This window comes from Lepisma saccharinum, chromosome 7, assembly GCF_977018435.1.
Source record: "Lepisma saccharinum chromosome 7, izLepSacc3.1, whole genome shotgun sequence".
Taxonomy (NCBI): domain Eukaryota; kingdom Metazoa; phylum Arthropoda; class Insecta; order Zygentoma; family Lepismatidae; genus Lepisma; species Lepisma saccharinum.
The window spans coordinates 8,735,908-8,760,973 of NC_139235.1; the positions used below are offsets into that span (position 1 = coordinate 8,735,908).

General features: G+C 38.8%; 1 protein-coding gene across 1 annotated transcript in view; it reads right to left on the reverse strand.

The window, feature by feature from the left end:
- LOC145990128 (putative glutamate receptor) overlaps window positions 1-25,066 on the reverse strand; it is a 30,766-nt gene that overhangs the window by 553 nt on the left and 5,147 nt on the right. Inside the window, exons 3-6 of the mRNA XM_083125787.1 lie at window positions 21,091-21,264; window positions 17,833-18,065; window positions 3,698-3,915; window positions 601-857 (exon numbers count right to left, since the gene is read on the reverse strand). Of these exons, the coding sequence (XP_082981913.1) occupies window positions 601-857; window positions 3,698-3,915; window positions 17,833-18,065; window positions 21,091-21,264 (882 nt within the window). The remainder of the gene's footprint in view (window positions 1-600; window positions 858-3,697; window positions 3,916-17,832; window positions 18,066-21,090; window positions 21,265-25,066) is intronic.

Genomic DNA, 25,066 nt, shown 5'->3' on the forward strand with positions numbered 1-25,066 from the left:
ACATTAATGGCTAATTCTAAACATGTGATGGGCTAGGAAAATTAAGAATAGGGAGAATAGACCATCAATGTATTAAATATTTACGAGGGTGCAGCCGAAGGAAGTGAACTTCTTACATGAAAGTTTCCTGCTATTACACATAATCACCATGGCTGGGAATAATATGTACTTTATATGTACGTACATATGGACTTAAATTGGCAAAACGCATGCATAAAATGACCAAAAACGATGCAAAGAAGAATTTTTCATAGTGATTTCAAATAATAATAATAATTATAATAATTCCCTTTTTCTAGTTAACTTCATGATGTTTATCTCACTTGCAATCAGCCTCTTCAGTATCTTCAAATTTTACTTCCTTCAACTTGTAAAAACAAAAGACTTCTCTTTCTCTAGCTGAGCACTATAATTGGTTGACTTTCAATGTGGTCACTGAAGTGCCTGGGTTTGAATCCAGTCCGGGGCATTATTTGTGGGTGCCCATCATCTAATCACCATTATCTCAATCGTTGCCTTTAGCCAAAAGTGGCAGAGAAGCAGAGCTAGATAACAAAATTACAAATATTCCCTCTCTCTCTCAGTCACACTCTCACTTACTGATAGTAGAAGAGTTTGTTGTATGGCGAGTTTAGTTGGAAGACAATGGTATCCGTGCCGCTGAAGACTTGCCGCTTGATCTGAATGAGGTCACAGAGGAAATACTCCCTGTAGTCAAAATCGTCCTCAGGGCCAACGAATGCAAAGGATCTGTCCTTTGCTGCCCTTTCATAGCCACCGTAGAGAGTCATCAGGTTCTCTGGGTGAGGTTTCATCAGCTCCTCCCATACATGGTAGGCGACCCCTGCCTTCGATGACTGCCACAGAATCAGAAGAGAGGACTACATTAGTACAGTCTTAGTCACTTACTCTCTTTGTTTATGCTTGATTTCAAGCTAATAGTTAACAAAAATATAGGTTCGATGTAAGTATTATGAACAGTGGAATGTAAAGATAATATGAAGCAAATTGTCCATCACCATACTCATTTGAAGTACTCTGCTACACTTGTTATCAGATTATTAGTTAATTAGAATATAGCCTTGATGTAAATACTATGCTGAGTGGAATATAAACATTATATCAAGCTAATTGTCCATCACCATACGCCTTTGAAGAGAGGCCTATACAAGTATATTTGAAGTACTCTGCTACAATTGTTATCAGATTATTAGTTAATTAGAATATAGCCTTGATGTAAATACTATGCTGAGTGGAATATAAACATTATATCAAGCTAATTGTCCATCGCTATTTTCCTTTTTTTATATAGGAAATGAGGTTCAAGAATTGAAATACTAATTTAATGTAAGATGATGCAACTTAAAATTTTTCCTAGAGGGTGAGTAAATCCATTACATCTAAATATGAGAAAATATATCACAAAGTGGCATACCACCATAAACCAATAGTTGACAGTCTTTGGAAGTAACTACTTAGCCTACCCAAGTAACTAAAAGTAGTTGGCCAACGTTCGGCCAACCATACTAAAAATAAATACACCTTTGGGGCAAATGTGATTTTGACCCTAGTTCCGTTGGGCAATGTAATGAAATTAAAACTGAAGTATAGAATAGGTTTGTATTGTGATATGTTGTATATAATTTATTGTGAGGCCAAATATAAACTTTAGTACAACAAATTATTTGTGTAAAATAAAAATTTACAAAACACTTTCTGAAATGGAAACACAAAACACTTTCTAGAGTTTACTGAATTTTACACATTTCAGGGAATTTAGTCTGCACATAGGATTGTTTATTTTATACATGTATATAGATAATCAACCACTTTCACAAGAATACCTGTAAAAATGTTCTGTTCTACTACAGCGAAACAGACAAACCATCATCAATTCCCAACACAGAAATATCTTTGAGTCATGGCAGCTGACAAAGGACTGGTGACTGACGACTACAAGTTACTAATAGCTCCTACTTTCATTAACAAAATATTATATTTTCAGCATGTGCTGTGGCTGAAATATTCGGAAAGAAACACTATTACACACCATTTATTTTTCACTCTAGAATTTACAACATACTCTTCAATATGGTTTTAACAGGATAGTAGTTTTTAAAACTGATTTTGACTCGCTATTCCATGATTGGACAAGCATTGGTAACAACTGTTGGCCCAATGTAAGACCAACTTCAATTTGCCAACCAATGTAGAAGCAACCTTTCCCACAAAGAAAGAAAGAAAAAAAAAACTAGTTGGCCCAATGGTGCTGTTGTTTACTTGGGTAATGCAGTTACAAGTAACTATAAATTAGTAAATTTTTAAAATGTAATGAGTAGCGATGTTAACTGTTGCTTTCACAGTTAAATCTCCAATTCTCTCAATTTTGGCATGCAAGGAAATTTGCTTCTTCCAAATTCCTCCCATGTCTTGAACCAAATATGTACTATGCATATGCACTCCTTTCATTAGCAATACCATTATTGTGTATCTACAGTTCCAATACTTATGCCATCCAGAAAGGAGGGGGCAATAATTAGAAATTTGGTCATGTCAGGACTGCAAAGAAAAAAAAATATTTTTTTTTTTTGCACTGCAGCATTTTTTGAGGGAGAAACACCATTTTGAAAAGAACTTGCTTTGCCACATTACATTAATTATTAATTTATTAATAAATTAATAATGGATGAAGGGGAAAAGAGAAACTTCTTGTACTAAATTTTGTCTTGTCGGTGGGGAGTTCAGAAATATTTAAAATATACATATTTAAGATGTAAATGAGAATCTAATTTCCTGAAATGACAGACATGATGGATATTGTGTTTATATATTTTCTTTGCATGTAATAATAATAACAATCAGTGCTTTCCTTGTGGCGGTATGCAATGGTATGCCATCCCAGTATCTTTTTCTAGGTGAGAATTAAAAACATTTTATTTTAACCAATGACCTATGGCTGCACAATCATTGATGAACATACCACAAGACTGGTTCTTATGATGAACACAATAACAAATAATAATTACAACACACCAACTTGAAGAGTACCAAAATGTTTCTTCCCATAAAGAAAATCACTGATAATAATAATCATAAATACCATTGTTATTTTAATATGCATTTATTATTATTATTATTATTATTATTATTATTGGTGATAGTCTAGTCATTTGTAGTTGGTGATGTGGCTATTGACTGAAACCACTTTAAGCAGTGTTTGTGCATATACTAGAGGTCTGCACGGGCTCGGGCCAGGCCCTCGGGCCTAGGCCCGGCCCGGCCCGCGGGCCGGACTCGGGCCATAAATAACCAGAACTTCTCGGGCTCGGGTCGGGCCCGGGCCTCGTGGCTATTTTGTTAGCGAATATTGTCATCGAAAAATAATTTTTAATTATTGAAATTATGGTTTACTTCGAGAATGAGAATGGGAGCACGAAGTACAACAGTGCCCATTTTTTTTTCAAATGCTGAATTGGAAAGTAATTTTAATTATGTTTTCGGGCTCGGGCCGGGCTCATGTTTACTTATTATCGGACTCGGGTCGGGTTCGGGTTTCATTTCCTCGGGCCGGGCCGGACTAGGGCCTTACAATTTAGGCCCGTGCAGACCTCTAGCATATACATCCTCAGCATAGTCATGTGACTATGTGGAAAGAGGAAGAAAGGGACTTTGAGAAAGAGCAAAATGCTGGAATTACCTCAAAGTACTCTGAGATGACAGAATCCTTGAGGGTGCCCAGCTGGAAGGTTCTCTGGCCCAGCAGCTCCTCAATCGTCTGGAAGGGAAGCTTCACAGTCTTCACCGCCAAGTGGGACGTCAGGGCTGCAGCATAAGAGTTGTATACAAGAACGCCCGAAGCCAGAATCAGCCAAAATATCATCCGCGCAGACCAAGCATTTGGAGATTCAGGTGCACCTGTGAAGAGAATTACGGGCATGCACTAAGATATTAAATTAGCATAGATAGTGTCAGTGATAGTGAGGGAAGACTATAAACTGTACTGGGCAGGGACTGAAGAGGGCAGACAGTGTGGTTGGATTTGTAATCAGAAGTGGAATAAGTGAGGAAGTAGAAAGGGTAAATGACAGAATTATAAAACTAAAAATGAATGTAAGAGGAAAAGTAATGGAAATAATACAAGTGTATGCCCCACATACAGGATCTACAAGGGAGGAGAAAGAAGAATTTGAAGAAGACTTGGAAGAACACATAGGAAAGGAATGGCAAATTGTGATGGGTGATTTTAATGCAGAATTGGGAAGAGACAGGAAAAGGTATACGAAAAATACTTGGAGCAGATGGATGTGGACAGAGGAATGAGGAGGGAAAGAGGCTACTAGACTTTTGTGAGAGAAACAAACTGTTAGTAGGTACTAGCTGGTTTAACAAGCCATAAGATTAAAAGATACAGTTGGAATAATGAACCAAAGTCTGTAATAGATTATATATTGGTAAACAAGGAAATATAGAAGAAAATGAACAACATTAGAGTAATAACCAGTGAGATCTTAGACAGTGACCACAGGCTACTAGTAGGAGATGTGAGGAGATGGAAAATAAAAGATAGGAGGGAGGAACAAGAGAAAAGGATAAGAGAGTGTAAATTGAAGGATAAGATGATAAAAGAGAAATATCAAGAAATATTGTGAACAAAAAGTGCCAAGAGATCAACCCAAAGGAGTAGAAACAGAAAGGACAAGATTTAAAATGGAATTAGTAGATTTAGCTGAAAAGGTATGTGGAAGGACAAGGAAGAAAAGAAAGAAACACCATGGTGGAATGAAAGAACTAGAGAGGCAGTGAAAAACAAAAATAATGCATTTAGAAAATGGTTTAAAGTTAAAGCACAAAATGCACGAAAAGAGTATTTGGAAAGAAGGAGACAAGAACAGTAGTAAAGGGGGAAAGAAGAAAGTGCATGGAAGAATGGGCCAAAGTGATAGAAGAAGATGTAGATGGGAACAAGAAAGTATTTTATGGATTAGTGAGAGAGAGGAGAAGAGATAGAGGAGACAGCTGTAAGCTAAGGGATGAAAGGGGAAACATTGTAGAAGAGGATGAAGAAATAATGAGAATGTGGAGAAATCATTGAGAAATATCTGAACGTGGAAAAAAGGAAATGAACATGCAGAAGTGAAGGAAAAAGAAAACGGGAAGAAAAAAAGTGAATCTCACATGGAAAGAAGTGGAGGAAGCTCTGAACAGAATGAAGAGAAGTAGAGCACCTGGAGTAGATGAAGTGCCAGTGGAAATGATACTGGGAGTAGGAGTGATTGGTGTGCGGTGGCTGCACAGAGTATTGAAAACAGTGTGGCAAGAGAGAGAAGTGCCAAGAGATTGGACAAAGGGACTAATAGTTCCCATATTCAAGAAGAGCGACAGAAAGGAATGTAAAAACTACACTTATGTGCCACTCAGCAAAGGTATATGAAAAAATATTAGAGAAAAGAATAAGGGAAGTAACATAACTGAACATGAGAGAGGAATTGATGGATTTAGAAGAGACAGATCAACAGTAGACCTGATATTTACCACAAGGCAAATGCAGGGTAGTGCCAGATCTACAAGCTGCAAAACCCTGCAATGCAGGTGGGGGGGGAGAAAGTAAGCTTTTAGGGGGCCCTCAACGTAGTTACTCAGGGATACAGAAACAAATATAATATATACAGGTAAAGGTAAAGCTTAAGTTCCCTATGCATATAGCACCGTGAAATGAAGGCATTGTATGTGGGCCCTACATAATTTTGATGTCGGCCATCTTGGAGGTGATGTGATCAGCACTACACTGTGGCTGCCTTTACCCCCCCCCCCCTGCCCTCCTGGTACCATTTGATTTGAGGCTGCGTGGGCCCTAGAGCCGGAAAAAAATCAGACCTTAAATTACCCATCCTGAGTTTCCCGCGACTGCATGATTGTAATAAATGTATTGTTTTCCAGGTGTGAGAAAACAGTGTCATTATATATATCACCTCACTCCCTTCCCATTTAAAAATTTTGAGTTTAATTCAATATCGCGACCACCAATATGACTGACTTCCACTTGGAACACACCAATGCGGTTCCCCCTAAGCATAACCTGTTTCTATCATGACCAATTGTACCCAGCCTAACTCCTTTACGTTTTATAGTGTGTGTTAAGGGACTTCTGAATAACCCTCTAGGTCCTTATATGTGACTTTGTCAACATGAGATCAAAAATTGCACACAGGCCCATACATTATCTGTATGTGTGTGTCAGGCACGGAGCATCCATGTAAGCCGGGCTTACACTTTATTAGTTCTAGTAAAATGTATGTAATTATATGGCAAAGTTCGTAAAAACTTCAAACTTCAACTCGGCCTAATACCAGTCTTCGAGATTCTGTTTGCAACACTTCAGCATCAGGCGACACATGGGAACTCCCACCTTCTGCTTGCGGAATGTTGTAAGCCGTCTGAATGTTGCCTTATAAATTTCTGACCGTGAACGAGCAGTGCCTACCGGCGCATACCGTATATGGATGGAGAAGAGCAAGTAATATAGGGAGAAGAGTTGACCAAAACCCTGTTTGTAAACCTATGGCCAGAGGCTTACAGTAGCGTTGCAAACCTCATGTTTAGAAAAAGTGTTGTTCATGGACGTCTGCACTATTTTTTTCCACCAGGGAGGATTAAGCAAAGTATTTTTTTTTCAGGGGTTGGGATAAACTAGGTATATTTCTTCTCAAAATATACTAATTCAATTTGAAGTTAACATTTTTCTGCAATGCCCTTACAATAATTAACAATTTGATGTGACAAATGAAATTATGTGTGTGTGAAAATGGTTGACATTCATTTTTCAGGAAGTGTCTCCTTGCCTTGCCCGTTCTGGACATCCATGGTGTCGTTTAAACTCCGAAATTATGCTACATGCTACTAAATTGTTCTGGGATCTTCATATTATTAATATTAATTTATAACAAAAACATAAATAGAAATTCGAATGGTTCAACCAACGGCATGGGTTCGATGTCACGTTATACGTGAAAAGTTTGAGAGAATTCAACCACAACGAAAAGTGGCCCTCTTGTTTTATTTATATCCCCAACTTACAAACGACTTTTTAAACTTGTGCGAGATTTAGCACCATTATGCTTGGGTTGGCTTCACTGAATACCTGCCAGCGAGACACAGATCCTACAAGGGGAGGGGTTTCAGCGTTGTCGGGTATGAATAGTTGACTGCAAAGGAAATTTGAGCAAGTGGTGCTTGAAGGAGGTTTTTCCAGGAACAGGGAATTCTGAAGCAAAAATCTAACGGGAAGGGGAAAAAGGAGAAACCTAAAAATGAGCGAGATACGGGAAAACTAGTATGTGCTAAATTCTTGTTTCTGTTTTACGCTTGTAGGAGAGCATAAACATCAGAAATATTAAGATCTCTGTTTTCCGTTTATGTATGAACTCAGCTGGTAATAATTGAGCTAAAAAAAAAGTTAATGAAAGCTGAAGATTGAACCAATTTTACAAATTTCATGTCAAATGTGGACCAAATATTATTAATTACATAGTCCGTGATTCAAACACTCTTCGAACAACGTATGAAAAGCCTGTTTATGATCTTTTAGGTGATAAATTTGCTTTTACACTATCCTAAGAAAGCACTTACATGTCCTTTGATAGACATTTCTGGATATGTCCCTACAATTAGTGAGCATTTCTTTTATATTTTATATTGTATTTTTATTTTTTACTAAATATAGGGAATTTTATCGCAAGAGAGGAAATTTATTTATATCAGAAAGGGATATTTCCCTCACAGTCCGAAAGATCACTGCTTTAAGCAGTGACCGGTTTTGGATCTGGTTTCTTTTTGTTTCTCCCTTCTTGTTGTGTGTTTGTTCAAGTCTCGAGGTATTGCTTTTGCGAATTCCATCTATTGAAAAGCGGACTGTCGTCCCTGTGCTGTGGTGTGATAGTGAAGTGCATTATGGAATAAAATGAATGTGATTGTGCGATGGGGTGGTGAACTTGTTGAAGATGCTGTTGTCCAGCAAGGATTTTGCTGCCAAGAAGAAACTTGTGGATGTAGGTAGGCCCACCCCTTCCTTTTCTAGCAGGCATAGTAACAGAAACGAAAAATAAAATGTGCCGATTTTGTGATTCATGTTAAGAAGCTGATACTTGGTTATGCGGTTGTAAAAAGTATTCAGCACTTTTCTCTTTCCTTCTTTTTTCGTTTCTTTATTATTATTATTATTATTATTCATTTTTTCTAACTTTGCATATTTTTTATCATTACGTTACTCATTGTGATAGAAATAAGACTGACCTAATTATCAGTTGAAATGTAGGAGATACACAGCCTAGCAAAGAAAACACCAATCCCAGGGATTTTTCCAGAATTTTTAATTTGGTGAAAAATTCCAGGGAAGTGTTCTGAAAAAATGGGGGGGGGGGGTCGATGTGTGTGGATAAATCACTAACCATGTTAGCCCAAAAATGAGCACAACGGGAAATAACCTTCATCATGATAGGCTTACACTGTTGGAAAGTCACTCTCCGCCACTGGTGTGTGTATCAGTGTGGTATTTAAGAAATTTCCAGAGGGGGAGGGGAATTCTACTGACTGTCTAGACTCTAGAGACAGCATGAGATAATGCTTTATATGCTGTGTGTGGGTGTGTATTTATAGCTATATACGCATATGTTTGTGGCCGCTAGAGGAGAGGAGTTGCAGAGGAGCGGGGCTATCTCAACAATTTTAAATGGTGAATGGGGTCACTCCACATTTCGTTTTATGCCACTCAACTTTTTTTTTTAAAAAAAAAAGAGCTTTGAACAAAACATATTTAAAATAATTGCTAAAAATTGCCAATTTAACATAACTTTTGGGCATCTGTATCGAACTTGAACATAACTTTAAGAGGGGGGGGGGAGTAGAATCAAAAAGTTTTCTACCCCATAAAAATAGGGCCCAAGTTTACTTTGCTAAATTACGGTTACATTTGCGAGAACATAAAAATTACTCATTAACTTGCTTCTCAGGTCCCAGGAGGTTAACACAAGTTCCATTAGCTTGTTAATTCTGATTTTTTTTTTTTTAAGTGGGTGAGTGCCCCTGCCAAGTGACAGCTAGTCAGTCTGAGGCTCCTTGAATACAAGACAATAGCGATGACCACTATTACATATCTAATACTCATCATTGTGTACGTAATTTCATATTCAATTGTTGTTACGGAACTGATCAAGAGAATGAATTCAATATCGATTCTTATGTACTTTTAGTCATTATATTTTATAAATGTGTTTAGCTACCAACTTGACAATGCATGCTCAAACTGAAAAATATTTCCAACAAAGGATACTACATTCCAACTCGCCAATGAGTTTGTTTGATTGATTGATTGATTTAGTTTATTTTACTTCATTTTTCTGCCACTCTTGGCTAATGGCGACGAGGAGGATGGATGAGTGATGATATGATGAAATTGATGAATGAACACTCACAAACACGCATGCATAGGCCGTGATTCCAACCTGGGGACCTTGGTGTCGTAACACAATGTGCTAACCACTCTGCCACGGGGACCGGCCCATGTGTTTTACTTCAGTGATGTTGAAAGATAATGTAATGTGCAGTGATCAGAACGCTACATTTTATAAGTAGCTTCGCTACAACTACAGCTACTCTTCCAAAATGTAGCTACGCTACAGCTACAGCTACATTTACCAAAAAGTAGTTCGCTACGCTACTCCTGTCCGCTACTTGCTACTTCGCTACTTCTGCGCTACTTCTGTATTAAAAACTTAAAACAACCATGGCTATTAAAAAGAAGCCCTAGTATGATAGTTGTACTTACTGAAAAATAGATTCTGTTATTTATTACCATGATTCCTTTCTTCTATAATTTTATAGCAGTGTTACTTCAGTTACATATTTTTAATAAAGTATTTGAGAATAAATGGCATATCAATTAAAAAAAAACTAGGTCTTACACGTATCCGTGTTGTTCGTATTGTCATATCAAAAATATTTATGTGACATACTTCCTTTTAAAATTAATTGGAAGAATATCACATGTATCGAAATTAACTATAACGTGTTGCGCAAAATGGGAATAAGATAAAAATGTGATATTTAGCCATTTAATCTTCTTAACTTGAACAGAATGTTATTTGGGGGATTACGGATATTTGCTCAAACCTTGAGGATAGCTGGGGAATGCCTCTAGTGGTTGAGAAACAGGTGGATCAATTCTTTACCGAAGTTTTTCTGTTGGAAATGCTTCCCCGACAACACAGTGAAAATTGTAATTGTCACATTGTATTTAAAGGGCCCCAGGTGCGATACCCAGCGGAGGGTGCATGGTAGTTCGTATCAGTCTCGATCAGCTGATCTGTGCATAAAGTGGACTCAAAACAAATACTAGGAAAGATGCCTAGTTGGGAGGATGGGAACCTCCTGCTCCCCCATTCCCCACTCTGCTCATCAGTAATCATTCTTCCTCATTTTCACAATTAGTCAAATATGGCAGAAAACGGCCATAGATAAGAAAATAACTAAATAAACAATGCATCCTCATTGCCATGATTAGAAAAAGTTACAGAAAAGGGACGCAAAAGTGGGAAAAACACATAAATTTGAAAACTGTGTATTAACAAAGAAAATTGTCATTTCTGCAGGAAAGTCAATAACTTGTACGTTCTTTTTACAATACGATAAAATATATTGAGGAAACTGATGTGTAAACCCGAGTGTTCTAAACATATTGCTATTTTAAAATTTGTGAACAAACATTATGACCAAAATAATTGTAATTCCAAAAACACTATCGTTCTTGTAACAATAATTTCTTGCCAGTGTGATCCTATACGCTGACAATGATCAATGCTGTTAACGTACTGAACCATTGATTGCTGGCACTACTGCTTTGTCAGATTAGTAGGAAATGGATCCCTCGTTTTTGCACTCTAGGTTGAGTTTTACACAGTAATTATCGATATTTTGCTGTCTGTTACGCCATCGATATCCACAGGATTTGTTCCAGGGGTGGCGCAAATGGGGCAATTTTTCCTCGCGGTGTAGCAAATGAGGCATGATTCTCCCCAAAATAGCGATGCAGATAAAAGAAATGACTATTAGCCGGAAAATATTCATGTATGCCAGTTAGTTATCTGGATATTAGAATTATTCAGATGCTAATGAAATAAATTACGCAGATATCTATAATCTGCGTTATAAAGATATTTATAATCTAGATTATCTGTATTTGCATGTAATGGACTTTGTTTTTTTGAGTCTCTTGCAAAAGTAAGCAATATTGTCGTTTATTTTTGACGCCGTTGCCACTTTCCAAAATTACCTCAAAATGCTGAGAAAAAATGTAGCGCCGCTACAGCTACCGCTACAAATTTTGTAGCTAGCTACAGTAGCGTCGCTACAAGTAGCTCGCTACTTCCAACCACTGGTAATGTGTACCATCACTAAATACATCAAGCCATGGCCGTGTAATTTTTCATTTGTTAAATTCTTCCCAGGCAACTAACAATCAAAAGGAACTCGCAACTTTAAAACTCCTGCCTTCTTGTGCAGATCCACTTGCAAATTTTCAGAACCCATTCTTTGACCAACACAGCCTTTACTGCCACCAGATTTCGTTCGTTTTGAACGAACATTCTAGCTTCACAAAGAAATCTAGTTCATTGTTCTAAAAAAAAGCACACTTGTTCTTTAAAAAATACTTCGTAAAGACCTATCACGCTCACGTCAAAATTTCCATGTAAGCTATCTTCATGCACTATTGTTCCACTTATACAAATACAGACGTTCTGTGGTGACAAGTTCGAGTCACATGACAACTCATTTGTAACTTTCACATTGATTGCGGTGACATTTTCCTGCCAAATTCCGTGGACAAAGAAAAGGGAAAAGGGGAGGTGGTCTTCAACCCTGGCCACTTGTTTGACAGTTCCAAGAATGGAGCAGCGCTGGAGGCCACATCTGTGTTCGCCTATTAGAGCTTCCAGTTGTCTGACAGAGTAAATTGCCAATAATTTATTGTTCCCCCTCCCAAAATATTATTCCCCCAGAGATAAAATTTATCAGGCAGAGGGGGGGAATTCCCCCCATCCCCCCATACAAATACCACACTGGTGTGTATGTATGTATGTATGTATGTGTTTGTATATATATACAGGGTGACTGGTAATTAGATGTATTCCCTGAAAGGGGTTAAAGTAGAGACAATTTGCAATAAATTTGACCATATGATACTCCATCCAAAAATTAGTAGTGTTCGAGATAATCGAGTTTCAATTGTTTTTTTCAAAAAATTACAATTTTCCACATAAAAAGATGAATTGAGAAAAAACTGCTCATTGTATGGAACTTATTTCAGCATTTTCTGATAGCTAACAAATAAGTGGTTTGTTGAAAAAAATGTTTTTTTCCAAATAACAATCACATGTAAGCAACGGGTGGGTCTAAACTTAAATTAAAATTTATATACGATGAAAATAAGAAATTATTAACAAATTCTGAAGAAATAATGAAAAGATGGAAAAACTACTTCCAAAAATTGTTAAGTGAAAACGAAAGAAACATACCAAATGAAGAGGAGGAGGAAGAGGAGAGAAGACCTGAAGAACCAGATATACTAGATGTAGAAGAAGAAGTAATCACACGGGAAGAGTTAAAGAAAGCGATTAGTAGAATGAAACTAGGAAAGGCAGCTGGTCATGATGGCATTGCACCAGAAATGATCAAGTATATGGGAAAGGAAGGAGAAGATCTGTTACTCAGAATAATAAATGTGGCATGGAAGGAAAAGAAGATAGTGAAGGATTGGGAAATATCAATACTAATACCAATATATAAGAAAGGAGATAACAGGGAATGCGGAAATCATAGAGGTATTTCACTACTCAGTGTGCCTGGCAAAGTCTATTCAAGAATTTTGGAAACTAGACTAAGACAAGAAATAGAGGATAAATTAGAGGAGACACAAAGTGGATTCAGACCAGGTAGAGGTGTCCAAGATCACATATTTACAATAAGGCAAATAATAGAGAAAGTTATAGAATACAATAGAGAATTATACCTATGCTTTATAGATTTGGAAAAGGCTTTCGATAGGGTGCCATGGCAAGAGCTATGGAAAACCCTAAAGAAAAACAATGTAAACAAACAATTAGTAGATGCAATACAAAGTTTCTACAGAACAAATAGATGTTATGTCAGAACTGGCAATAACAGATCAGAGGAATTCATAACATCAACAGGAGTAAGACAAGGTGATATTTTATCCCCATACTTGTTTATCATTCTAATGGATGATGTTCTGAAAGAAATAAAACTAAAGATGAGAAAATTCAAAGTAGGAAATTGGAAACTGAAAACTGTAACTGTATCTGAACTTTTGTATGCAGATGATATTGTATTGTTTGCAAATTCACAAGCAAACCTACAAAGAAATTTAGAAATAATAAATTGTAATATGTCAAAGAAATATATGAAAATAAACAAAGATAAAACAACTGTGTTAAGGATAGGGAGAATAGATAAACCCTGCATAATAAGCCTTGAAGATTCAGAGCTAAAACAAGTACAAAGTTTTAAGTATCTAGGTGTTACAATCAATAGTAATGGAAAAATAGATGAAGAATTAAACACTCGAATAAAGAATACAAACAGATTATACTATGCCATAAACAAAGGATTTTTAGGGAAAAAGGAAATAAGCCAAAAAACAAAAATGATTGTGTACAAATCAACTTATGTACCAACATTGATATATGGAAGTGAATCCTGGATAATTAATGAAAAACAAAAACAAAACTTACAAACAGTAGAAATGAAATATTTGAGGAGAACAGTGGGAAAGACTAGAAGGGACAAAATCAGAAATCAAACAATCAGAATAACATTAAACACACAACCAATATATCAGGATGTTGAGCAAGCACAACTCAGATGGTTTGGACACCTCAGCAGAATGCCTGAACATCGAATACCTAAACAGGTATGGGAAGCAAGAATGGGAGGATTGAATGCAAAGAGACCGAAAGGAAGACCACGTAGGACATGGAATGAGGGAATGAAGGATATCCTGAGCAGGAGGAACATCACGTGGAGTGAAGGAAGGAAGTTGGCAGAAGATCGTGACAGATGGCGAGCTCTCTACAAAACCTCGACACCAATCGGTAGAAGAGGATCGGAATAAGTAAGTAAGTAAGAGATAAAATTTATCAGGCAGAGGGGGGGGAATTCCCCCCATCCCCCCATACAAATACCACACTGGTGTGTATGTATGTATGTATGTATGTATGTGTTTGTATATATATACAGGGTGACTGGTAATTAGATGTATTCCCTGAAAGGGGTTAAAGTAGAGACAATTTGCAATAAATTTGACCATATGATACTCCATCCAAAAATTAGTAGTGTTCGAGATAATCGAGTTTCAATTGTTTTTTTCAAAAAATTACAATTTTCCACATAAAAAGATGAATTGAGGAAAAAACTGCTCATTGTATGGAACTTATTTCAGCATTTTCTGATAGCTAACAAATAAGTGGTTCGTTGAAAAAAATGTTTTTTTCCAAATAACAATCACATGTAAGCAACGGGTGGGTCTAAACTTACAAGTGATGATAAAAAAATGCACTCTTAGTTTACTTGGCAACGTATTAATAACAAAAATGGTATGACACGAAGCGTACAAATTACATAAATTACTTTCTTGTGACATCTGCTATCCAACAAGGTACAAATATTGCTAACATACACATTTGTGTACAAGAAATTATACTTCATTCATCTTCATGTGAATGGAATCAATGAACAATACAATTAAAGAACATTACACGTCTTGCTCAAAGTGGGCACCTCCATTACGAATGCAGGCACGCAGGTTTTTATGGACATTTGTTCTCTTAACTCGTGATGTGATGGTGTCCTTGATGTGTTGGTCAGTTGTTAAGATCCCCTCCCTGAGCTCTTCTTGCGAGTTTACCCGTGTCTTGTAAACTAAGTGTTTCATGTGGCTCCAAATGTAGAAGTTGCAAAGCGTCAAATCGGGGAATCGAGCCGGCCAGGGAATCGAGCCACCTCGGCCAATCCATTTCTTTGGGTAATTTTCATTCAGCCACTGTCACATGCCCAAGCAGAAGTATGGATGGGCGTAATCAACAATCATTTGATCGAGCCATTTTTCCTGCCCCAAATCTTAAATGGCATCACTTATGAACATTTTTTGAGGAACAGGATGGCAATGTTGTTGGAGGATGTGCCTCTAGCTACAAGACGTGACATGATTTATCATCATGATGACTGCCCAGCTCGATCTCCCGATTGATTTGACACCTTGCGACTTTTACATTTGGAGCCACATGACAAGACACCGGTAAACTCGCAAGAAGAGCTCAGGGAGAGGATCTTAACAGCTGGTCAACACATCAAGGACACCATCACATCACGAGTTAAGAGACCAAATGTTTGTAAAAACTTGCGTGCCTGCATTCGTAATGGAGGTACCCACTTTGAGCAAGACGTGTAATGTTCTTTAATTGTATTGTTCATTGATTCCATTCACATGAAGATGAATGAAGTATTATTTCTTGTACACAAATGTGTATGTTAGCAACATTTGTACCTTGTTGGATAGCAGATGTCACAAGGAAGTAATTTACGTAATTTGTACGCTTCATGTCATACCATTTTTGTTATTAATACGTTGCCAAGTAAACTAAGAGTGCATTTTTTTATCATCACTTGTAAGTTTAGACCCACCCGTTGCTTACATGTGATTGTTATTTGGAAAAAACCATTTTTTTCAACGAACCACTTATTTGTTAGCTATCAGAAAACGCTGAAATAAGTTCCATACAATGAGCAGTTTTTTCTCAATTCATCTTTTTATGTGGAAAATTGTAATTTTTTGAAAAAAACAATTGAAACTCGATTATCTCGAAAACTACTAATTTTTGGACGGGGTATCATATGGTCAAATTTATTGCTAATTGTCTCTACTTTAACCCCTTTCAGGGAATACATCTAATTACCAGTCACCCTGTATATATAGATAGATAGATAGATATGCGAGCATGTATGTTTAAAGGTAGGTAAGTAGGTAGGTAGAGGGGTGCCTTTGGTAATATTTTGCGGGGGGGGGGGGGGCAAGATTTGTAGATCTGGCACTGACTATGAGTATGGAAATGATTTGATTATGGCATTCCTAGATATAGAAAAGGCATACAATAGCATGGACAGAACAAATCTTTTGAAACCTCTAAGAGAGAAAGGAGTCAAGGAAGAGATAGTGTGTAGAGTGCAGAGCACATACAAGGTCAACCAGAGCTGCATAAAGACAGCATGGGAAGAAGGGAGTGCTTCAGTATAATAATGGACTAAAACAGGGAAGTGCTCCTTCCCCACTGCTCTTCATAATTACAATGGATGCAATTAACGAAGAGGTGGGGAAGAAGATTAGAGAGGAAGAGATGAAGGCCCTGTTTGCTGATGACTTAATAATATGGGGGAACAGGGAAGAAGAAGTACAGAGACAGCTTGATAGTTGGAATGAGGAAATCAGAAGAGCAGGAATGAAATTCAGTGCAGAAAAGAGTGAGGTGCTAATAACAACAAGAAACAGAGCCAGAAATGAACCAAGAATAAAGATGGACATGGAAGAGTTGAGGGTAGTGGAGACCTTCAAATATCTATCAAGCATAATTGAGAGAAGTGGAAGAATAGATGAGGAGGTAAACAGAAGATGACAAATGGGTGGTGGACTGTATCAAAGCGTTCAAAGATTAATATGGAACAGGGATGTACTTATGAAATGCAAGAAGGTAACATACAACACATACTATGTATCAATAATTCTGTATGAAGTAAAGACTTGGGCAATGACAGAGAGAGACAAAAGAAAGATGCAGGCAGTGGAGATAAAATTTTTAAGGAGAATATTGGGGAAGACTAGAAGGGATAGCATAAGGAATGAGGAGATCCAAGAAACAGTGGGTGTGATAAAGCTTCAAGACAGGATAGATGAGATGGTTTGGACACATGAAGAGGATGGATGCAGAAGGACTACTAGTAAGATCTTACCACGCGTAAGGAGTGGGAATAAGACCAAGGGGGAGACCAAGATGTCGGTGGAAAGAGCAGATAGCAGAGAGTGTTAGAAGAAGAGGACAATATTGGAACACAGTGGAAAGAGAGGAGTGGTGGTGAAAGACAAGAAAAAAATGGAGAGAGGCAGGAAATAGTGAAGGATGATGATGAGATTAGTGTCAGTATTCGTTACATTATTATCTCAGTATTATTCATCCTTGTCATTGTGATTCGTTAAAAGTAGCAGAAAATCAATTCAAAATAAGAATACAAAATATTATTATTTCTTCTCAATTACAGTGTAAGGTCAATTTTCATTATTATTAATATTTCTCCTACTACCATTTGATGTTTTAAGTCATATTTTAATTACTTTTGATAAAGTCTGTTTTCCGTTACTTTTATTTTCATGCTTGCCATGCCAACCATTAGATCACACCTTGGGCTGTAGTTTCAGACTTTCCGTGACTGAAGAGCTGGAGGATCCAAGGCAATCGACTGCACTTGGCCTTCGAGGAGTTGAATTGAGTGTGTATTGTTACCTGCGCGATTTCCTTTCATGTAGTTTTCGGACAAATATGAATCCTGTTTATAGTTTAGTGTGTGTTTTGTTAGAAACCCCACTTTCTTGTAGGAAAGACTAAGATAAGAAGGATGTTTTACGATGTGCTTTACATTACCCAATTTTTCCTACTAGCCCCTCACCTTACTCCAGAGCCACCAGCCGCCAATGTCCTCTGGAGTCTGGTCTCTTACCTTGAGTGCAAAAGGCTCCCAGGATGTAGAGGTAGCAGTTGTCGAGGGTGAAATGGAAGTCTTCCTCTGCCAGCACCTTCAGCTGCCGGTACCTCACCCGCAGGAGGAGGTGGAACAGGGGAGGCACCAGCAAGAGCTGCACGAGGAGGGCCAGCCACAGGTAGCGGGAGAAGGGTTTGCCGAAGTACCACTTGGAAGATTGGCTGCTGGGCCGGCGGATGTAGATCTTAAACCTGGAAAACACACAAGAGAAGAGGTCAGAAGAGATAGGTAGCTACGCTGATGTGTTCAGGAGGGGGTAAAGTGTCAAATTTATGTGTGTGTGTATCGGCCATGTGCGTGCACTCCGCTACAGCAAGGCCATCAGTGGTAGCACACAGCAACTGTTGCAAGTTAATTCTTTAACTTTTGGTTTCTCATCATTTCTTCCAGGTTGCCTCAACAGAATATGAACCTGCAAGCGTCCAAGGTTCGTCCTTTTCCGATATGGAGCCATCAACACCCTCTCGCGGCCTGTTTACAAAACATCTGCGTAGTATCACCACCCTGGCAATGCCATCAGAAACTCGAAAAATACCCCGGCGACCTTCAAGGAGCCAATGGGAGGGGACGTTGTGTGGAGACAAATCTTGTTTTCCAACCCATAAGGGACTGGAAGACAGCAGAGAGTGCCATCGGTCAGCCTGCTGATGTCCCCAGTGTTGCGAACTGCACGATTAAGTGTCCAAGTGTACTGTATACTGTCAGGGATGTAGCATATCCACCAAGCTAGTTAAAATTTATATTCATAAATAAACTATAAAGTTTCAAAACACGAGAAACACAAAAATATGATTGATGACATACGGATGATATATTCTATGTGAAGATAAATGTTTCCGAGCGTTCAGTCTATTAAGACAGCTAACATGTCTATGGACACATCCGCCAAATAGAGTTGGTAAAACTCGCTAGTCGCGGTCACACTTTTTCAAGCGCTTTGCGAGGTGAAAAGTTATGGATTTTTAGGCGGGTGAATTTCTATTTGTTTGCTTCAAAAACTTTAGTGTTGGCATTGTTTACTATTTATTACGGAAAGAACTACGTAGTGCCAAAGTGGATTTGTGAATATTTCAATCTGTGAAAATCTTGAAAATTGTTTCAATCATCCGCGATCGTCTGTTGCATTAAATACGTTTGACAACAGACCAAGTGAAATTCGAAAAAATGAACGACTGCGCCAGGACATTCATCTTTCCCTTAGACGTTATGGGAACAGTATCAGGTAGAGTGCTCATTTTTTTTTCATTATAACGTACCATGTAGAAGCAATGAATTCTTGGTTTTCTTCATTTTTCGGGATCTGCTTCCCCAACGGAAAATGTCACCGCACGCCACTGGTATCGACCCACATGGCGGAGTGGTTATCACTTCACGCGACGATGCCAGGGGTCCGGGGGTTCGAATCCCGGCCTGGGCATGGATTTTGTGAGTGTACATTCATCAATTTCATCATATCATCACTCATCCCCATCTTCGCAAATTAGTTAAAAGTGGCACAAAAGCGAAGTAAAATAAAGAAAATCAATCAAAACTTAATATGGATTATATTGACTGTCTATGTATTAATAATATTCATATCATCATATACAGTGCTTTTTACGTTCAAGTCGCCCGTGCAGCGGCGGCTAGCGCGCTGGGAAGTGAGAGCGCGTATTTCTTTTTGATAGTGTTTTAAATTGTATGTCTCATGGCCTACGCCTGTTCGTGCGAGTTTCATACGTTTGAGACGATTCTCGAGGAAGATCTTTTCCACTATTTCTCGCGCGAAAAATACTGATGTTATGGCTCTAGTGCAGTGATGTGCCGTAGACTATAAGTTTACGTCTACATGCGTTGTCTACACGTAATCTACGCGTAGATTACATTGGGTTGTAGTTTACATAGACTACGTAGACAATCTAAAGTGCATTAAAATTCCCTATTTACAACAAAATTTATCTTCTCTTCCATTATCAACTATGGAAGAAGATAAATAGTATGCAAGAAACAACAACAGATGGCAGTCGTGAGGCAAGAGTGGTCTTTTCCCCATAAACGACTAGAATATTTCCTATATTAGGTTTCTTCCTAGGTGAGAAATTGTTCGAATTTGAAAGAAAGAGTATGAAACATTCTCCACACACATCAGCAACTGATACGAAGTATAATTTTCTTTTAATTCCATGACGCTCTTTGCTAAGTTATCACCTTTCGCCATGTTGTTTACATAGATTACGTAATCTACGTGTATAACATAGTCTATGTGTAGAATGTAGACTATCGTTGTTTACGCGTAGACGCACATCACTGCTCTAGTGTGATCTCCGCCAAAATCACGCCACTTTGTTCGGGGAACGCCAAGTGTTTCTCGCGGAACGAATGTCGATATTACGGCTCTCGTGTGACAGTAAGTGCGCCCTCGATCTCCAACAGAACCCCACCATTTTGCTAGGTGGGGTTCAAAACCGTGGGAAATCTCTTTACACGTGATATAATGAAGTGGTCTGAATTATTTCATGTATAACACGCAACATGTTTTTCTTAGGATAAAATTTTGTAAAATGTGCGCCTTATAGATGCATAAATATGGTGCATTTTCTTTTTTAAGCCAAAAACACAAGAATATATTGTCGCAGTATTGTTCGTTTCTTAAGCACAAAATGTATTAAAATTCGCATTTCATATGGTCGACGCGCTAGCTACGTTAACGACCGGCTGGCTTTGAAGTTCACGGAGCGCGCTCACCAGCTGCAACAATCACATGCAACGCACAGTGTTGCCACACATCTACTCTACGCCACATTGTCCCTCCGCGCACAAGCACTTTGCACATTGAAGTTGCAAAGTACGGCAACAGCGTATCCGCAATCATGTGACAGACTCCACGTGGAATAGACGAGCAGAATGACAGCTGCGTCCATTGGCTGAAGGTTGAGTGTGATTGGACGAAAACAACTTGCCCGATATTTATCCCCACCCACGTTCGTGGCGGCGGCTTTCTTCAGTTCTTCGACGTTAACGAAGTAAACGCGTGGACTATGCCAAATTAGCGTTGTTTCCCGATTTCGAACGGATTTAACGTTGTGTTCACTGCACATAAATAAACACTTTTTTGCAGCAATTAAAAATTTTAGGTGTTATCTCATTGCGAAAACTCAAGGCTCCTACACGTAAGTCATTGTATAAATGATATACCTGGACCACAAATGCAAGAGGGCGAAGAAGGAATGCTCTCACCTTGTGATGAGGATGGGATACGTGAAGTGAACAGCCTGGCTCCTGTCGAAGGTCTCCGTGAGAGGAGCAATGGCAACGTCGGCTTCGTTCCTGTGGACCATTCCTATGAGCCCAAGCCACTTCCCATCTTTGTATCCTCCCCATTTGCCATCAGCTGACGGATACAATGTGTACCTGAAAGAATGCAAAGAATACAATAATCTACAGCATTCAAAAGCATTTTACATATTCTGAAACTCTGCAATATATCCCTGGCATCAAGACAACTTGTAGCTTTATTTACTATACTCTATTCCAAAAATCTATGGAACAAGGCCGCGCATGGCGGCAGGGAAGGAGAGGAAATCGAGTGGGCAGAGCGAAGCAATACACGCCGCTGCGAAGGCTGGGGTGCGTCAAGTATCTGAGCGCTCAGCGAGCAATGTGATCGCTCAGCTACTTGGCGGCCAAATAAGCGTTGCTCCGAGAGCGCTGCTCATTTGATCGATGAGCGAACTTGAACATTGCTAGCCACAGAATATAGAGCTTTTGTAGTTTCGATCTCGTGAGGCAAAGGGAAGAAGATGAAAACTGTATGAGGATGGCGGGATGGCGAGCAGCGAGTGGCGACCAATGAGGAAATATTTATGATAAACTGAACGGCTTGCAATTTAGCGTAATTAGAGAGGAAGTTCAAGTAACAGAAGGTGATGTAATATTCCAGTTTTTGTAATTGTATTAAAATGGAAGTGATGTTTATTCCAAATAATAAATATTAAATATACACCATAGTTTTCGAAAGTTGTGCAAGGGTGTGAAAATTAAAATTTCGACAGTTTAGTTCACATCAACTATTCTATTTCCATAATTAACAACTCTTGAGACACCGAAATCTTGTCCACTCGACGCAGCCACATTGGTCACAGATTATTCAAAGGCACTGATATTTTGATCATTGAGCAAACTGCGTCAAGTAAATGATCTGTCTGCTCAACGAGCGAAAATCTCGATCAGCGAGCGTCGCTCGGATACTTGACGGGACCCAGGTAACTGCAGTCACGAGTTCATTGGTCGAACCGTCTCGCATCACTACTTGCACAGAGACTTGCCTTCGTTCCCTTGCTCCGGAGATACCCGGGACAGAGTATACATTCTGTCCCGGGAATTTGAGGAGCAGGCTAACGAAAACAAGTCCTCTGCACAAGTCGCGGCTGCAGACGGCTCGACCAATGAACGTGTGAGAGGAAAAGCAGTGCATAAAGGGGGAAAACGCGGCTGCAGCTACCAGCAGTTTGCAGCAGCGCGCACATACTTGTTCCGCCCACTCGCTTTCTCCCCTTCTCTACCGTTATTCGCGGCGCTGCTCCACAGATTTCCGAGATAGGGTGTACGTGACCACGATATGGTCCATGGATATAGCTACTCCATAGCGCGTGAACAACTTTGAACATCTCTTATAGCACTGCAATGTAAATATAATTGTCTACATGCTAAAGATATGTGCCTAAATAGGCGAGACGTTACGGGACGAAAATACCGGCATCTGCGTCATGTCACGCGCTATCTCGGCCCAGAGCCAAAACGAAAGCACTGTATTTCGAGTCAACTTAAATGGTCCATCCTGTATATTCTATTGCATTATGATACTAACATTATTGACGAAACTGTGGATTTACAGATCTAATATACAGAGCGAATCAAATCAAATCTGCTCGAAGGAAGGGTTTTAATTTTCACGCTGCATATACGCAAACCATGGACGTCCGCAGGATTTTTTCCAGGGAGGGGCAAGGAAGGAATTTTTTTCCAGGGGGGGCAAACGAAGGCAAAATTTCCCCAAAAATAGTGTTGTTCCCTAAAAAACATTGCTTAAATTTGAATTTATGGTGTTCATACAATAATTAACACATATTATTGTGGCTAAAATGAAATTATATGTGTGAAATACATATTTTTTGGTTGACTTTCATTTCCCAGGGGGGAGCCACGGCCCCCCTTGCCCCCCCTTCCGGACGCCCATGACGCAAACCGTATAATCAGAAAATAACCCGCCTGTTGACTCGCTATATTTTCGTCCTCGAGTATATTTCGACCCTGGGCAAAGAAAGAAGCTAAAATACACCACCTTGGGTAGGTAAACTATTAACGTGGAATTTCCGTACTTGATACTGACATACCCGCTACATAATCAGTTAACTAGGGGGAACTTGCACGCACGGCAGGGGGCACCATCAACCCCAGATGGACAGATTTCTGTCCCTTCCTCGCCTTCCACCAGCACTCAGGGTCATCATTTGTCACGCTAATTCAGGAAAACACAGGTCGGATTTATTTAAACAACTAACTTTGCTTTGAGAATACTATCACAGATAAAAGTACCCTAATAAGTTTATCTGTAATACTAATCTGGATCAGGGTTGTTAAAGGTCCAGGAATTTTAAATACATTCAATTCCGGTCCAGGAGAGAAAATCAGCAAGCGTAAATGGGTTCTGGACCGTAAAGAACCTTTTTATCTGTAAAAGTATTTCAATTCGGTCCTGGAACCTTTTTTTCCTATCAATTTAAATACTGTCCAGGAACTTTTTATTCTGAATGAATTTAAATACGGTCCAGGAATCTTTTTTCCGGATGAATGTAAATACGGTCCGGGAACATTTTTCCGAACCAATTTCAAATTCGGTCCAGGAACCTTTATTCCAGCATCAATTTAAATACGGTCCAGGAACTTTATTTTCCGAATCAGTTTAAATAGGGTCCAAGTTCCGTATTGAAATGAAACAATAAGCAACTTGAATCTAATACGGACCTGACGATAAACAATTATCAACTTGTGAGCATGAAAGACTAATCCAGGTGCTGGCTGTCTCGAGAATCTAGGGTACAAGGTAGAAATGGGCAAAACGCTGCAGTCACATTGCCACTCTCCATATAGCCCCATTCTCTCGCGCGCGTTCCTTCACTTGGTTGTAGCAGCACTGCCGTTCCCTGTTGTTATATCTGCTGGGAACACAGCAGCCTCACGTTACCTTATCGACGGCTCCTATTGGCTGCAGTTCCTGGGTCGGATGCCGGAGCAACACGAGACGGGTTTGTTTGAACTCAATGTGACGCCATATAGTCCATTGCATTATGTATAGTAACTCTTCGACAAGGGAGTTTTTGAATCTGGCCCACGAGAGAACAACAGCGTTTTGATTTATTCCCTGCGCTACGTTTTCTACAACCGCAGTGTGACATTCCATGTAAAACGTACTCGCGGACATTTTTGGAAGGCAACTTTTAATCGGTCAAGCCGGGTCTGCAATTGTAAATAAATTCAATCTCGGACTGGGAGAGAAAATCAGCAAACGTAAATGAGTTCTAGACAGTGCATAACCTTTTCAGTGGCTTACGCAAGGAGGGGTTTATGGGGTTTAACCCCCCCCCCCTGAGCTTGTGAAATATTATGGAAAATGCTGTGGAAAAAAATTAAATAGCCAATTTTTTACAGTCAAAGATCTGGGACAATAATATTACTATTACTACTTCTTCTACTACAACTACTACTACGACTACTACTACTAATAATAATAATTACAATTATTATTTCCATGCAGCATGGAGAAAAGCACATAATTCCAAACACACGTGTCTTTCAGAGTGATGTCTTGAAAATAAACACGAGTTTATGAAGTTAGGTTAGGGTAACTATGATTTAAGAGAGAAAACAGTTGTTTTGTATCTCAGTTGCAACAATGTTCAATACACTGGCGTACGCAGGATTTTTTTTTCGGGAGGGGCTGGAATAGTAAATGTGGATAGCACATAGCTTCGTTTTGGAGGGCAGGACGCATAATAAAATATTTCGTATTTTTGGAGCTTTTCAGTCTATTAAATTGTATTCAAAGACAAAAATGGTAATCGGGATTCACTTTAAAAGAGGTTTCGCATTTACACATTTTGATTTTTTAAAGTTCTTAACGGACTTTTATTTGAAAATTCTGATTTTCTCAAAA